Here is a 17,514-nt window from a genome sequence, read left to right on the forward strand (position 1 = left end):
ATGTATTTAGAAGAGAATGTGATATTAGCATGTGTAAGTTGTGGGTGTGAGTTTAGTGCGATCGTTTCTGTTTTGGGATAATTTAGCAGTGGGTCAAGTGGACTTTCAAAGAAGGTGAGTAGATGAGTGAGCATTAAGGAAGGTAGTAGTAATAGTATAAGTAATAGTGAGATAAAGGGTGGGATGTTTTGATTCATCATTGTAAGAGTATTAGTTGGTAAATTAGAAGGTGGAAGCTTAGACTGTATTAGGAGGAGAAGGAGAGAGGGTAGTATCAATAAAATGTAGGAGTGTGATATGTTAGGATAAAGTTAGTGGGCGTGGATAGCTGAAGTAGTGTGTAAGGAGGCAGTATAGAGAGGAGTGTTTGTATAGAGTAGGATGAAAGAATATGTTGTGTGATAGGATTAAAGTGGTGGGAAGGAAGTGAGGGTAGGAAGTGATGACAGAGGAAGGGGTGGGATGGAGGAAGAGGTGTGGTCTAGGAAGTATAAAGGTAGGACCCTGGGGTGGGTGGGAATTGGGGTAGGGAGGGAGGCGGAGAGCCAAGAAGAAACGGAGCGGGTAGAAACAGTTAAAAAACTGTTTGCCAGGAAAAACAATCAGAAGAGCTGTAAACTAAGGTAAGTCAGCAGTAAGCAAGAGCAGAGTTTAGTAAGAAGTCAAAGAATGGGGTTGGCCGGATGTAACCAGGGTAAGACAAGAGTGAAGAACTAGAAGGTTAGGTAGTCTTAGGAATTCAAGGATCTGTGAAATAAAGCACGTGGGCAGGAGGTACCCAAGAGATAAAGCTGGGTTGTGGGGTGGCACCTTTGTCCGGGTTTGATATTACAGGAGATAAAAGAAGGAGAATGTCTGGTTGTGTAACTAGAAGGGGGTGACTACAAGTAATAGGGAGTACTGTGTGGGTTAGGAGGTGAGTGGGTAATATATAAGTTAAGAAAAAAGGGTGGAGACTGCTGTCTGTGCTGGCCTGAAGCCTACGTTTGGTTCTCTGGAAGGATGTATTACAATGGTTTACAGAAAATATAGGCAGGATATAGAGACCAACAACATACTTTCTGGTTAATGTGAGACCGGTTGCAGGGAGATTAGGCTTCGAGTTACCACTGCAAGCATTCAGAATGAGTTCATTCCCCAAGGCAGGTCGATTTCAAGAGACTAGTGCAGGAGATAGCACAGGAGAGTATGTTGCTGAGAGGAGAGAGAAAGAACAACAATGGAGAGGGGAGCAAAAACAAGAGTTAGGACATGTTGGGTAGGTTTGGTAACATTTATAACAGTTATCATAGATACATAACATAAATAGCAATCTTGCCTCTATAAAAACAGCAACTGAAAAACAATATACTGCAGTACTACACTGTTTTAAGCTCAGTAAGACATAAACCACAATTTCACCTTCAGCTAAACAGCAAACTCTAGGTATAAAAAATAGCCATTAATACAAGCATTACTACATAGACAAATTCAATATCTGGACTTTATATCCAGGCTTGGTAGCCCATTTCTATCACATTTAAAACACAATCTGTATTAAGAAGGACTAACCCAATAATTATCCTATCCAGTCAATATGTTTATGATACTGCTAAGATCATATAGGATCACAATTTCCCTTTTGGGGTGGTCCCTATTACGGGGCCCCCTTTTGCCTTTGCGGTACCACACCCCCCCCTCGGGGGGGCCCCCCGGGCATAAGGATGGACTTCAGAGATTTAGCTATAATGCTAAATGAGCGTGTCTTAGCTTGAGCCTTCAGGATTTTCCCTTTGGGGAACTTGGATTCAAGAAAAGCTTTTCGGGTTAACCAAGGGGAACAAGGTTTTTTTGTAAAGACCTGATTTTGGGAATGGGCAATCTCCTGTCGCTTTCTCATAGCACACATTCGGTCGGTCCAACATCCTAGCGGACAAGCTCAGTCGCACCATTCTGACCCCTTCGAGTGGTCTCTCAATTGTCAAGTAGGCGGGCATATTCGCGGTGGGAACCCCTTCATGCGATCTTTTGCTTCTCCCTCAAACACCAAGTCGCGACAGTTTTTGGCTCTAATACCTCCTCCCCCCAAGAAGGCAGCTCTGGTGCATGCTTGGCCACCCGGTCTTCTGCCTACTATCCACCCTTGCCTCTGATGCTGCAAGTTCTTCAGAAAGCCTCTCGGGTGGGTTGCAGAATGATTCTCATTGCTCCATTCTGGCCTCGACAGATCTGGTTCCCCTTCCTAAGGTCTCACTCGGTGAATCCTCCTTGGATTCTAGATCCCATCCCGGATCTGATATCCCATCCATCCTGCATTCCTCCTCCGAACCTGGACAACCTGAAGCTGACGGCAGCTGCTCCAGTTCCACTCTTGATAAGGACTCGGTATTTCTTCACCTGTAAAGGCTATTTTGGTGGCGGCTCATAAACCATCCACTAGAAAGGTTTACGAAGCAAATGGAAGCGTTTCTCTGTGTGGGCGGCAAGGCCTGAATCCTTCACGGTTCCTCTCCCTGTGATTTTCTAACCTCTCTCTTTAATGATGGTGCCAGCAGTTCCACAGTCAAAGTTCAACTGGCGGCAATTTCTCACTATCACATTGGTCAAGATTCTAATCCCCTTATGTCAGCCAAATTGTGTAAAACATTTCTTAAAGGTGCTTTCCTTCTCAGGCCCCTATAAAACAAGCAGTTCCTCCTTGGGACCTTTCTTTGGTCCTACAGGCCTTGACCGCTCTCCTTCGAGCCAGCGACTCTGTGGATCTCAAATTCTTGTCCTACAAGACAGCCTTTTTAGCCATTACATCAGCCAAGAGGTTTCTGAACTTCAAGCTTTATCAGCTAAACCTCCTTACTTGGTATTTCATCGGACCGTGTCTCCCTCAGGACCAACCGTCCTTCCTTCCTAAAATCTGAAGCAAACATCAATCAATCCATTAACCTCCCTGTTTTCTTCCTAAGTATGAAAACAAAGGTGAATATAAGCTACAATCACTAGATGTTCACAGGCAACTTAGATTTTATCTCAACAGGACAGCTGGTCATAGGCAATCCGACCAGCTGTTTATTTCCTTTGCAAAATTCAATTTGGGCAAGCCAATTTCTAAAGTTTCTCTGTCGCTGGATTTCACAGTGCATTTTATTGGCTTATCAAGCGTCAGGAAGGCCGCGGAGGTGTTCATGCCCATTCAACCGGTCAGTATCTACCTCGGCAGCCTTCAAGGCTAGGATTCCTCTAGATGATATTTGTGCAGCAGCCACGTGGGCTTCATCTCATGTTTATTTCCCACTATAAGTTGGATCTTGCATCTAGGGTAGAGCATCCTTTGGCTCGTGCTCGGAACATCCTTCCATGATGGCCCAAGATTCAGGTAGCTGGGGACTCTGTCCCACAGGTTGCAGACAAATGAATATCCTACTTCAGATTTAGAAGTTATGTACTCACCATAACGTTCCATCTGAGTAGGTGTATTCATTGTCTGCATCCCTCCTATCCCCTGGCCTTTCAGTTTCCTGCATATTCCTTGTTACCCTTTTTAGTATTGTTGCTTTAAACTCGATCTGAGGTCATGAGGGTAGAGCAGGGCATTATGGGTGAGGAGCTGAGCTTGGATCCATAGCTGGAAAACCATGCGGTTCGGATCCGATATCGGATCCATAACCCACAGGTTGCAGACAAATGAATACACCTACTCAGATGGAACGTTATGGTGAGTACATAACTTCTAATTACTTTGGAGCAGGTCAATAGGCTACTGAGTATAAAGACAGTTGTAATGACCTGGCTAGTTGAATGATTTAAGGCCTTTAATTTTCTTTTGTTTAAAAATCATTGAGACCTTTCCAGTTGGACAGCAGGATTGGATTTGAGCATCTGGGATATTTTCCATCTTGATAAGGTGAGAGAGGGAAAGGTCTTTTTGGGGTCGAGATTCGATTTGGGGAAATATGGAGTTTGATATAAAGGGATTAGCATTATAAGGTGTAAAGGGATTTAAAAACCGGCTTTCCTAGTGAAAATTTTAGGTACTATCTAATGAGGTAGAACATTGTTTGCAATTCTGAATGTAAGCTATTGATAGGTGAGTTATGCAGGAAGTTTTTTAGCCCTTAGGAGTTTGAGGAAGTGTGGCTAGTGCTTGTATAGTGTTAAGAAGTTCAAAAATTAGTATATTTATTGTTTGTGTTAGTATTTAGGGGCTAGAGCCTTATTTGGGAATCCTTATGTCCCGATTTTTGGTGTTGCAACTTTTTTTGAAAGGAGTGTTTTATCAATACCTTCTGGGCATGGTCCCAATTTTGGATGGCTCATTTTAGTTATCTTGTTGTTTCATTGGTTTTTGCTTGGCATTTTAAAGCCGGTCTTTTGTTTTGTTCTTGATCTTTGGGGTTTGGGTTCAGATGGTAAATTGGGTAATCGGTTCTCAAATAAATATTGGTGCATTTTCTTGTTAGTCCAGGGGTTTCCATAAGTCTTTTGGACCCATGGTATGGGTTGGGGGGAACTATTTTCCCGTTAAAAGGTGGGGTTACTTTAAACATCTGGGATTATTTAGATAAGCTTATAAAAGTTTAAGGTTTTTTTTTTTAAAACCCCGGGGAGGGAAAGGGGTTTTTTTTTTGGGGGAAAGGGGGAATAGTTGCTATGTTGTTACCAGGGGGTATGTACATACAGATGATATAGATAGATTTGGAATTGTTAATAAGGAGTTTAGAGATAAGAATCTCTGCATTGGAGTCTAGAGGTAGTTCGAGGTCATAGGTGGTTACATGGAGGTGAGGTTTATATAGGATAGCAACTCCTCCACCTCTTTTGGAAGTTCGGTCAAGTCTTAGGATATTATATCCCGGTGGGATGATCTGATCGTCTTTGGTTGTAGGTTTTAACCAAGTTTCTGTTAAGCATAGAATATCAAAGGAGTAGATTTCAGTCAGGGCTTGTAATTGGGTAATTTTATTGTTTATGCTGTATATTAAGATGAGCAATAGTAAGGGAGTTAGATTGTTTGGAAAATATATGGGTAGGATACTTTTGGAGTTGAGGGATGAAGAAGGAGAAGTTAAAGGCCCTGGGTTAGGGTGGATGTCGCCATCTTTTAAAGAGAGTAGTATGTTTAGATAGTAATGGTAGTGGATTCTACTGTAATGAAATAGACATTTCCTGGGATTGAGGTTATTATATTTTGTGTGTTGTGTTCGATGAAATTTAGGAAGTATGTATTTAGAAGAGAATGTGATATTAGCATGTGTAAGTTGTGGGTGTGAGTTTAGTGCGATCGTTTCTGTTTTGGGATAATTTAGCAGTGGGTCAAGTGGACTTTCAAAGAAGGTGAGTAGATGAGTGAGCATTAAGGAAGGTAGTAGTAATAGTATAAGTAATAGTGAGATAAAGGGTGGGATGTTTTGATTCATCATTGTAAGAGTATTAGTTGGTAAATTAGAAGGTGGAAGCTTAGACTGTATTAGGAGGAGAAGGGAGAGAGGGTAGTATCAATAAAATGTAGGAGTGTGATATGTTAGGATAAAGTTAGTGGACGTGGATAGCTGAAGTAGTGTGTAAGGAGGCAGTATAGAGAGAGGAGTGTTTGTATAGAGTAGGATGAAAGAATATGTTGTGTGATAGGATTAAAGTGGTGGGAAGGAAGTGAGGGTAGGAAGTGATGACAGAGGAAGGGGTGGGATGGAGGAAGAGGTGTGGTCTAGGAAGTATAAAGGTAGGACCCCTGGGGGTGGGTGGGAATTGGGGGTAGGGAGGGGAGCGGAGTGAGCCCGCAGGGCGAACGGAGCGGGTAGAAACAGTTAAAAAACTGTTTGCCAGGAAAAACAATCAGAAGAGCTGTAAACTAAGGTAAGTCAGCAGTAAGCAAGAGCAGAGTTTAGTAAGAAGTCAAAGAATGGGGTTGGCGGATGTAACCAGGGTAAGACAAGAGTGAAGAACTAGAAGGTTAGGTAGTCTTAGGAATTCAAGGATCTGTGAAATAAAGCACGTGGGCAGGAGGTACCCAAGAGATAAAGCTGGGTTGTGGGGGTGGCACCTTTGTCCGGGTTTGATATTACAGGAGATAAAAGAAGGAGAATGTCTGGTTGTGTAACTAGAAGGGGGTGACTACAAGTAATAGGGAGTACTGTGTGGGTTAGGAGGTGAGTGGGTAATATATAAGTTAAGAAAAAGGGCGGTGGAGACTGCTGTCTGTGCTGGCCTGAAGCCTACGTTTGGTTCTCTGGAAGGATGTATTACAATGGTTTACAGAAAATATAGGCAGGATATAGAGACCAACAACATACTTTCTGGTTAATGTGAGACCCGGTTGCAGGGAGATTAGGCTTTGAGATACCACTGCAAGCATTCAGAATGAGTTCATTCCTCAAGGCATGTTGATTTCAAGAGACTAGTGCAGGAGATAGCACAGGAGAGTATGGTGCTGAGAGGAGAGAGAAAAAACAACAATGGAGAGGGGAGCAAAAGCAAGAGTTAGGACATGTTGGTTAGGTTTGGTAAAATTTGTAACAGTTATCATAGATACATAACATAAATAGCAATAGTGCCTCTATAAAACAGCAACTGAAAAACAATATACTGCAGTAATACACTGTTTTAAGCTCAGTAAGACTTAAACCACAATTTCACCTTCAGCTAAACAGCAAACTCTAGGTATAAAAAATAGCCATTAATACAAGCATTACTACATAGACAAATTCAATATCTGGACTTTATATCCAGGCTTGGTAGCCCATTTCTATCACATTTAAAACACAATCTGTATTAAGAAGGACTAACCCAATAATTATCTTAACCAGTCAATATGTTTATGATACTGCAGAGTAGGAGGTATAGAGTATTGCAGTTAAATAGTGATAACACCAATTCAAGATACGAGTTTCTATGTTTTGTTAATGGGTCCCTTATTAGCTAAGGAAGCGCATCAGCGCTGAAATGCGAGTATATCAGCTTTAGCAAAAACAGCTCAAGGAGCTGTCCCCAGCTAATGGAAGGTTATGGTACTCAGAGGAGCTAGCTATATGGGCTTTACATGGAGTACCTGTGTACCTGCATGCTTAGAAATGCCCTTCATGGGAGGCAGTGGCCTTGAATACCTTAATAGATTACAAAAGTTTTAAAAGCATTTCACATGTGTAACCCTAGGTGAGATACAAATGTAGTGTATTGTGTTAACAGCTAAACCTTAAGAGTCACGGCACATATAGCATGTCTCTACCTTCCAGGCAGACAAGCTAACTCCGTTTGCTATCATAAAAGTAAGGCGCTCAGTACAAGCGTTTGTTAGCTAGGCTCAAACATGGGAGGCGTTAACTACAAAAAACAACATATCTTTAGGATTTAAAAAGGCATTCAGAAGTTGAAGCTCAAGCTTCACTGCCTCTACTCTGAGTCGCTGCGTACCCACATGCCTTGGAATGCTCTTCGCAAGAGGCGCTAGTCAGGGAGAGCTTTACAAATTATTAAAAAATAAAATTTAAGCAACTAACATATATAACCCTAGTTTTCCCTTACAGAGCATGCATAGAGATGCTCCTCGTGGGAGTCGCTAGTCAGACGGTCCAAAGCTGACTGTCGTCAGACCGCAGATTATAAAAAAGAAGCCGTTTATACGGTTAAACCTGCTATTAATCTTTTAACTACTGTTACTAATGGTCTACGTGGAAAGTCGTTGTGATAAAGGTGCCTAATTATAGGCTTGGAATGACGACTATGTACAGGACGCCCAGATAAAAAAAAAAATGGCTCCACGTGGGTATACAAATACGGGATGCTGTGATAGGAAATTAAGATGCATATAGCTATAAAGAAACAGCTAAGGCAAACAGATAGTCGTTTCAGCCTTAGGAGCTTTACACTCGCACAATGCAAAGATATTGCAATAGGTAAATAGTACACAAACAATATTGAACAAGTGAAGTTATACAGTTAAGTTTCCAGTTTAAAATTCATTTGAACAGCATCGCAGAGATGGTATTCAAGAATATATTAAATGCAGCAACTTGCCCTTAGCAGCTAATTGCAGTGCTGAGTCAGCAGTCTGTATTCATGTATTACTGTGATCAGAAAGTACCAAGAGCTATGTAGTCTAAATGTCTGTTATTGGTTGCCCTAAGCAACTGACTGCAGTACTTTCCAGGTAATATCTAGTCTAGTAGTCATTTGACTGGAGACTGCTGGGAGTTTTAGAGTTGTGGATCTTTGGAGACATAGGCAAGCAATCAAAGGGACCAAAAGAGGCCTAGCCATGAACACCTTTAAGTAGACATACTTAAGTGCTTTCCACCGTTTATGACCACTTAACAATGCCCACCTCCACCCATTCAGTAATCAAGGCAAGCCTTAAAAGCAAAGGAGTACTTTGCTTGACCTGGGGTGGTATCTTATTCCTTAGACTTGGTATACATTGAGTTAGGAAGCTATTCCTCCAGCAAGTCTTGGTGCAAATTTAGGTCTCTAGTATAGGTGTTTGTAGAACCATTGCTTATGCAATGAAAAAATAAGAGGCCAGATAGGATCGAATCTTTCATGGCTTGAAAAGTGCAACACAGGTTACTTTGGAGCAGGTCAATAGGCTACTGAGTATAAAGACAGTTGTAATGACCTGGCTAGTTGAACGATTTAAGGCCTTTAATTTTCTTTTGTTTAAAAATCATTGAGACCTTTCCAGTTGGACAGCAGGATTGGATTTGTGCATACTAAAGGGGCATCATATTTGACGATGGCTGTGATAAGGTGAGGGTGCAGGAGTAAGATGACTTCTTTGGTTGTTGAAGATATTCTGTTGGAAATTAACTGGGCAAGATCGAAGGAATCCCTGACTGTGATAGAAACGTGAGGATTAAATGAGAGAGAGGGGAGAGAGAGAGAGAGAGTTGTCCACATAAATACCCAGGTTTCTTATGACTAAATCTGTTTGAAGAGGAGTACCACTTATAACATATGAGGTAGAAACAATTTTTTGCCTAATTCTACAATGTTTTGCTGTTTTTGCATTTAGGTTGAGATCATTTTCAGTGCATCAGGATATTTCAGCCCTTTTCGGAGCAGTTTAAAAACAATGGATGATTGGATAAACAGTACCCAGCTTATAGTCATAAGCAAACTAGGTCAACCAAAGTTCAGGTATATTTATATGTCTATAGGAGGTTACTAGGCTAGTGGTCCTAGAGCCTTTACAAGCCTAGCCTTGATAATCCCAAGTATCCCCATTTGTTCTTTTTGGGTAGCTTGCAGAACATATTTATGAACACAGTGGGTCTGTGATCAACACCGGCTACCCCTGTCCATGAGGGACATGGGTGCCACCCCAGGGGCGAATTTGCAAGCTCCCATCCAATTATCTAGGTTGTGTTTGAATAGGGTCAATGAGGGGCTCTATTTTACTTGAACAGGAAGTGTATTCCAGAGAAGCAGCAGTCTCTGGGAGACATATCTGTCTCTCCAGCTCGTTCTGTGAATGTCACAGACTAGGGTGATATCCCTAGAGTGAGTGGTTCTTGTGCCATTTGACTTGCAGATGTGCATTATTCCCATTAGGGCAGGGTTGGAGATTGCTCTATATAAAATTCTCATTTTTCCCTTTTCCATAGATTCATGGTTTCATAAATTCCTAGCTAATTACAGGGCTAGCTTTCTTAACAAGCCATTCTAATTCTAACCAATTTCCTTCCGAAAGTTGGGAATCAAACATTGTACCTTGTGTCTAGGAGTCAGACACCTTAACCATTATACCAAGCTCCAGTTGTTTAAATTTGAAATTGTCCTTTGTGAGGATTGAACTCATGACCTTCAGATTATGAGACTGACACACTACCAACTATGCTAACGTGATTTATGAACTGTCAGCCATCAGTTATTTTACTTAAATCATAGGCAAGCTGCCCTTGTGGGCCACTTTAAGCTTAGCCAGTTTCCCTTCCAAAGGCAAGGATCAAGCCCTGTAGTTTGTGCTTGTAAGCTAAATGCTTTAACCATTTCACCAATCCCATTTTGTATATTGGCTTAGATATCTGCAAAATGAAAGCCAAACAGGAGGGGGCCCAACACTGATCCATGTGGTACCCCATTACTTACAGCTTTATATTAAGAGAGGGTACCAGCAAATTCCACTACTTAGAATCAGTTAGACAGCCAGTTTGTAATCCAGTGGACACTGTAGGTGTTTACATTAAGTTTGTCTAACTTTTCAGTGTTTGAGATAGTGTTAAAAGCTTTATTCAGGTCAGCAAAAGCAGCGTGCACAGAGTGACCACTGACCACAGCCTCTGTATCCATTTCAAAGAAGTCTGTTAGGTTCAGAAGACAAGACCTACCCCCTCACAAAACCAAACTGAGTAGGGTCTAAATCAATTGAGTTGCCTATGTAAGTGACTTCTGATGCAATATGCTCCATGGCTTTGCATATATGGCTGGAGAGGCTGTTGGGTCTGTAATTACCTGAGTCTGTAGATGAGCCACCATTGTGTGTATTTTTTAAAGCATTAGAGACAAACCCTGTTGGACAGGCTGAGGTTGAACAGTTTTAGAAGAGGCTCAGATATGTGTGTACTTGTCACACTGTTGAGAGTGCAGCTTGTTCTGGTCCATAGAAACATTATTTTAACCTTTGACAAATATTTTTAGACTTATTCCAAGGAGATTGTATGACATAGAGGGATACTGTGAAAAACAATATGGGTAGGTGGAATAAAACATTGACTATATCCTTGGGATCGGAACATGTGATATCATGGATGAGCTAAATGCATTGTTATAGCAATAACCCACGCCTAGGTGTTTTTTAATGCTGGATTTACCCACAGTTGGTGTGGTTTGGTCACGTGGGCGAATCATGGATGAGCTAAATGCATTGTTATAGCAATAACCCACACCTGGTTGTGGGTAATGCTGGATTTACCCATGGTTGGTGTGGTTTGGTCACGAGGGCGAAGCCCAAGTGGCCAAACAAAGCCAACCGTGGATAAATCCAGCATTACCCACACCCAGAAGTGGGTTATTGCTATTTTACAATGACATTATTTAAGAAAAAAAATAATTACTTTTCTTAAATAATGGCATTGTATAATGCCTCCTTGCTGCCCCTCTGCAGCTGTCTGGTATTCTGCGGCAGTTCTGATGTACTGCGCATGCATATGCCTTCGCAGTACATCAGAGCTGTGGGCAAAAGCAACGGAGAAAGCAAGATCTCTGTTGCTTTTTACAAACTGTTTCTCTATATTAAATGGGTTTAACATAGCGAGACAGCTTTAAAAAAAGCAACGGAGAATCTCTGTTGCTTTTTTAAAGCTGCCTCGCTATGTTAAACCCATTTAACATAGCGAGACAGTTTTGAAAAAAGCAACGGAGAAAGCAAGATCTCCTTTGCTTTTTACAAACTGTCTCGCTATGTTAAAGGAGTTTAACATAGCGAGACAGTTTTAAAAAAAGCAACGGAGAATCTCTGTTGCTTTTTTTAAAGCTATCTCGCTATGTTAAACTCGTATAGCATAGCGAGACAGTGTGAAGCAACAGAGATCTTGCATTCTCCATTGCTGTAAAAAAGAGTTATAGTAATGGAAAAAGTCCAGGCGACCGGACCTTTTTCCATTACTATAACTCTGATTTACAACGTGCATGCTGACCAATCAGCGCGCACGTTTTTGAATATTAATGGGGGGTCGTTGTATAATGGACATTATTCACTAATTTCCTGACATAACTGAATAAATATTTGCAGTTTCCTTTGGTATCTGTGGAGACCTAGTAAGGAATCAAACATTATTCACTAATTTCCTGACATAACTGAATAGAGATTTGTAGCTTCCTTTGTCATATGTGGTGACATGCTAATGAATCATACAGTATTCACTAATTTCCTGACATAACTGAATAAAGATATGTAGTTTCCTTTTGTATATGTGGAGACCCGTTATTGAATCATTCCTCTGTGACCATTTATTATCATGGCATTTGATAAATGCATCATTTCCTGTTTATAATTTCCAGAGACACCCACACTTTCCATACACCACTCCATAGTTGTCTTTCATCTTGAACTGGCTTCACATCATATATCTTATGACGTTTTTCTTCAGAATAACCCCAAATGTAATCTCTGAGCATCTCAGCAGTACTGAATTGTGCAGTTGATTTCTTTTTGCTTTTTTATATTCATGTGTGACTTTAATTTCCCCATTATTTTTAAACAAAATACATCTTTATTAAATTTTCAAGTAAGACATAGGTAATCTTACGTGTATATAAATGAAAATAAACCATAGCAACACAATCTCATTTGCTAACATCTTACCTTACATACCATGCCAACACAACTGTAGCTGCAAACATTACACCTCACTTTTAATATATCCAGTCATTGTCAGTCAACCATTTCATAGCTCATTCAAATCCTGCCTTCTTTTAACCTCGTTCCTCCTCTGCATGTATTGATCTCACATTTCCCATTTTTTCCATGTTATTTGCTCCTGCCCTTTCCAAAGATCCCAGTTCCTGTTGTTTTATCTCTGTCACTATCTTTGTTACTTCTAGTAAAGTTGGTTTAGACTTTGATTTCCATTTTCTAGTAATTGTCTTTAAGCAGCCACCATAATTACACCAAGCAAAGCCTTAGTGTGTCTAGGCAGTACTGATACTGTATCATAGCTCAATTTTACTTTGAGCATTTTTTGGTATAGCAATGCAATTGTTTCAAGAAATTTATTTTTTTTCCATTTGTCAAACCCATAAATTAACTTTGTACGAAAATAAAAGTCTGAAATGTCACTTCACAGAAATTTTTCTACACTCAAATGTATTAAAGTTCTCATGTCTTCAACTTTAAGAGAGAGATAATGCTTCCCACATTCTGTACCCATTTATTAGGGAGTATAATTTTGTTATAATTCTTACTGCTGGTTTCCAAGTAAATTGCCTTCCTTCCTTTATTCCTTTCAACTCAATTCCTACTCCTCTGTCTGCAACCTCCACATAAGTTCTTTTGTCACCTGCCTTTGGTTGCAGTGCTGTCCCTTCCAGATAATTGCATCTTAATCTGCAGCTACAACCCTTTCCTCTGTTTGACTACATGATCTACATTACTGGTTTTGTACTGGTTTTGTCCTTTTTAAATAATTGTGTAGTTCCATCATCTTGGAGATATCACTTTTCTCATGCTTTTCCTTTTGATAATTGTGAACCTTCCTTTGGTTACTGATTTTCAGATAATCTTACACTCATAGTATCACTGAGACCACCTTCAGTCATCTCTGTTAACACCATCTGTTCATTTTCTAAAATTACATTCTCCACACTTTGCAAACCTGATGTGGAGCTTGGCAAATCCACTGCATTCACCACCACAACCCTTTCATTTGGATCTTTCTGTTCTGCCTTCTTGAATGCCCAGCAGCCACTGCACTGGAAGCACTCATCTGCATCATGAAAAGCTGAGGAGAATCTGCACAGTGCCCTGGCCAAATTTCACTAGTCTTTATGAAAACCACTTCGAGGTACTGGAACAAGGCCATATGCTTTGTAGGACTAACATGGCCAAAAAGCATATATATTAAATAAAACAAAATAAAATAAAATAAAAGCTGCTTTGATTGATTTTCAGTCAGTATGGCATGCATTTTCTTAAATGTGTTTACTGGGGTAGAACTTTGATCAAACAATGACCAAATACAGGCTTATCCCTGACCTTCTACACTGAATGTTTAACTAGTAATGAGTTAGTGTGATTACTCACTGACCATCTACACTGAATGTTTTACAGAAGGTGAAAGTTGTTATTATGAGTCCAGTCAGATTGTTACATAGTGCTGCAAAATACTAAAATGGGATGGGGGGGTACTTCGCTGAACAAATACAGGTGGCTATAAGGTTTGCTATGTCCTGGCGATTTCCTAGCTGAAGGGAGAAAATGCTGTTGGAGAAGACCAGGTACCTCACTGTCCAGGGACTCCTTGTCAGTCCAGTGGCACTGGCAACCACACAGAATGCAGGAAGTCTAAGGTTCAATCCCCTGAGGGAGGTCAGTGTTTTCATTTCCTGTTGAGCTTTCACAACAAGAGGTCATTTGGCTATTTGAACAAGTTAACTTGTACGGCTTGAATGTTATATTTTACAAGAATGTATATGACGTCAGACAAAAGGTCAAAATCTACAGAAGTATTAGTAAGTTGAAGCCATCTAAGGGGAAACTGGCAGTTGGGACTTTAGCCATGTGTTAGACAGATAAGTAAATAAGGATAACTGTTCAGAATGTTGGATTCTGGCTGCTGCCAACTTAGCAAAAATAAAGTCCTATTTCCAGAGGAAGAAAATAGTCGCGTTGAGGGTTTAAGCTGATCTTTATTCAATGATGGACAAGCGTTCTTGTCTGATTCTAAATTGACAGTTGAGCAGCTTAAGTAGTATCATTCCAGGGGGAGGTACCAGGTCTGCCTATGTAGAAATGGTTTGATTGGTGGAAAACATAAGCCACCATTTCTATAGCCAATGGAAAGGGGTTGTACTTGATGTCTCAGTCTTACACTGAAGTTACAAAGTCATTTATCATTTTACACTTAACAGCGTTAGATATCTCTCATCAACACTACTATTAGAAGTCAGAATAGGGGAGACACTATTAGGGTCTCAGAGACAAGAAGTAAAATAGTTTGTATTTAGAAATAAGAATATTTTCAGAGTTGCCTGGTAAAAGAAGTTCTGTTTAACACCATATAGAAATGCTGCCTGGAGGGAAGGTACCCTTAAAACTGTTCAAATACTAGAGTCCCAATGTCAAGCATTTAAGGATGAACTATAGAAAATGCTTAAACTTGGGGTTATAGAGGAATCTCCGACTGATTGGAGTGGAATATTCTCATTGATCTTATTCCCAAGCATGGGGGATTTACAAGCTTTTTTGCAATGACAGCATATTAGAATTTGCTTCACACCTCCCATGCTTAGTAGGCAAATTGACTAAGATGTTGGGCAAGGCTAGGATTATGTCCACTTTAGAAAGTTATTGGTAAATCCCACTAGTCTCAGATAATAAGAATAAAGTTCATTTTCCACATCACTTGGACTTTTCCATTATAGAGTAGTATTTTTTTTTCTGTGGAGTACCTTTAAAATTCCAGAAGCTGATGGCCAAAATTCAAAAACCACAGCAGATGTGCCATGGACTACCTGGGTGGCACCATTTTTTCTGTAGATTGGAAAAGACGTACCCAAATTTTAAGCCATTTCCAATACTGTATGTCAGGCAGGATTCTTAACTCAGCTCGCTAAGTACAGGTTAGGTATGGAGGAGTCATGCTATTTGGGCTTTGTAATAAGCCAAACTGTAATGAAACCGCAAGCTGAAAAAGTTAAAACTGCACAAAATTAACACGTGCCAACCACTGAAATGGAAAATACAGGCTCTTTTGGGCCTGGATACCTATTATCAGATGTTTGTTCTGGATTTCTCTACTATTGCTTGCCCCTTGACTGACTTGACTAAAGGTGAAGCTCCTTTGAAGAAGAAATGGACATGTGGAATGGAGCAAGGTTTTGATGTCTAAAAAAGCATGCTGATTTTGGAAGAAGAAATGGACAAGTGGAATGGAGTATGGTTTTGATGTCTAAAAAGCATGCTGATTTTCGAAGAAGAAATGGACAAGTGGAATAGAGCATGGTTTTGATGTCTAAAAAACCATGCTGATTTTGGAGTTCATTCTAATAGCCACAGACGTTGCTGAGAAACTCTGCTGAGCTGTAGAATAACAGTGATTTGCCATCTAGTGGTCATTTTACTACCCTTAAATATTACTTGGGAGGGAGGGAGCTCAGGGTTAGTTATACATCATGTTCTGCCTTCAAGGACTGTACCGACAAATGGATCTCAATGTAAAACTGTTTCAGTGGACATTGACCCACTCTCCTTTCATCTTTAAGATCTTACATTGGCCTGGACACAGCTACCTGAATGCTTGTGGGCTGTCCTAGAAATGCAGCCCGTCTGCTGGAGCTCGAACTCTGATGGTTTCATACTGGTAGGAGTGTGCCATGTGGTAAAGTGGTAGCTGCACACATTGCCTTTTTAAGGGGGCCGACTCACAAACTGGCAGGCAGATTAGAGCTGAGGAAGAACAATGAAGGACAGCTGCAAGACTCTTTAAAGCCCAGTACCCTTGCTACTCTTTAAATTTGTGATGTTTGGGTCTGCAGAGTGTCCCGGGAACACTCAGGAGGGAGCAGGATGGAGTTTCTTGTACCAGAAGAAAGGCAGGCAAGAGGGTGTGCCTGTGAGGGAAAGGAGGTATTACCTTATAGAGGCAAAACTACTTCATTTTAATATCTGCCTTTGTGGAAGTCCAGTAAGAAAGTACTTGAGAATATTCCTGCCTGTGTAGAATTGGATTGCAGTCATAGTTCTATCCCACTGCATCACAGACCTGGCATGAAAGCTTTTATTGAAGTGATATCAACCAATGATAAATGCAATTAGCCAAGACAAATTTATCATGTTTCCTTTTGTGTATCTGTCAGTTCATTGTTACATTTATTATATTGATTATTTTAGGGCTTTTAGGAATTGGAAACCTGTCCAGACCAGATTACGGAGATCCAGTTCAGCCTCAGCCAGGAGACGTACCCGTGTTTTGGGCTTGTGGCGTAACTGGACTGGAAGCTGTCCGCAGTGCTAAGAGTAAGTAAAGAATTTTATTTTATGACAGTTGAGATTTTATTTCATTTTGCTATTAAATTAAACATAATTGTTTTGTTGAAATGCTAAATCTCACCCTTTCTACCTGTACTTTATAACCAGTGATTATTGCATGTGTTTTCTTAAACACAATAGATTTTAGGGTTTTGTACTAATATACATTTAGACAATAGAAAAGAGAATCATATGCGCTGTCTAATAAAAGTTTTATTTTAATTTTCACCAAGGGAGGATGTGGGTAGGGGGTATACATTGCAGTGCCACCCACCATTTCTAGTAAGACATAATTCAGCTAAAACACCTTTTGGGGTTCTTTTGGCACCAGGAGTGTCACATTTTAAGGGTACAGACTCATTTGGTGATGTTGGTGGGTTACTGAAGGTTAGGCAGGGGATGTGGGAATTCTGGATGCTCCTAGCTGTCCTCACCAGGGTGGAGAGTAGTGCCTTCTCAGTCCCTGCTGGAGACCAGGGCTTTGAAGCTACCACCTAAGTATAAGGGTATGCTGTTGTGAGTGTTGTATATAGGTTCATAGGTTCATAGGTGTTTACTAGGTTAACGACCACGAGGACCTTTTTAAGCCTAGCCATGCATCCCAAATCTTTGACGAATTCTGATACCCTTGATAAGTGTGTGTATGAGAGTTTGTGTACAGGTGCGGACATTACTACACAGTCAAACATACAAAGACAACATAAGCAATGAAAATGGCAAGCAGAACCAAGGGGAACAGATTAGCAATGTGTTGTCCTCACCACTCCCTCCTTACCTGAATATGACAACCGCACATGATGGCAACCACACATGATGCTGTGAAAGCCCTACCTTATCTTTTCCTGGGCAGATGCCTGAATATG

The 17,514-nt window shown here is 40.6% G+C and overlaps 1 protein-coding gene across 1 annotated transcript in view; it reads left to right on the plus strand.

The window, feature by feature from the left end:
• Positions 1-17,514, plus strand: part of DGLUCY (D-glutamate cyclase) — a 1,244,793-nt gene that overhangs the window by 842,711 nt on the left and 384,568 nt on the right. Inside the window, exon 6 of the mRNA XM_044074708.1 lies at positions 16,514-16,639. Coding sequence (XP_043930643.1) covers positions 16,514-16,639 — 126 coding nt within the window. The remainder of the gene's footprint in view (positions 1-16,513; positions 16,640-17,514) is intronic.

This window comes from Protopterus annectens, chromosome 6.part0 (genome assembly GCF_019279795.1).
Source record: "Protopterus annectens isolate FY-2018-M chromosome 6.part0, PAN1.0, whole genome shotgun sequence".
In the NCBI taxonomy this organism is placed as follows: domain Eukaryota; kingdom Metazoa; phylum Chordata; order Ceratodontiformes; family Protopteridae; genus Protopterus; species Protopterus annectens.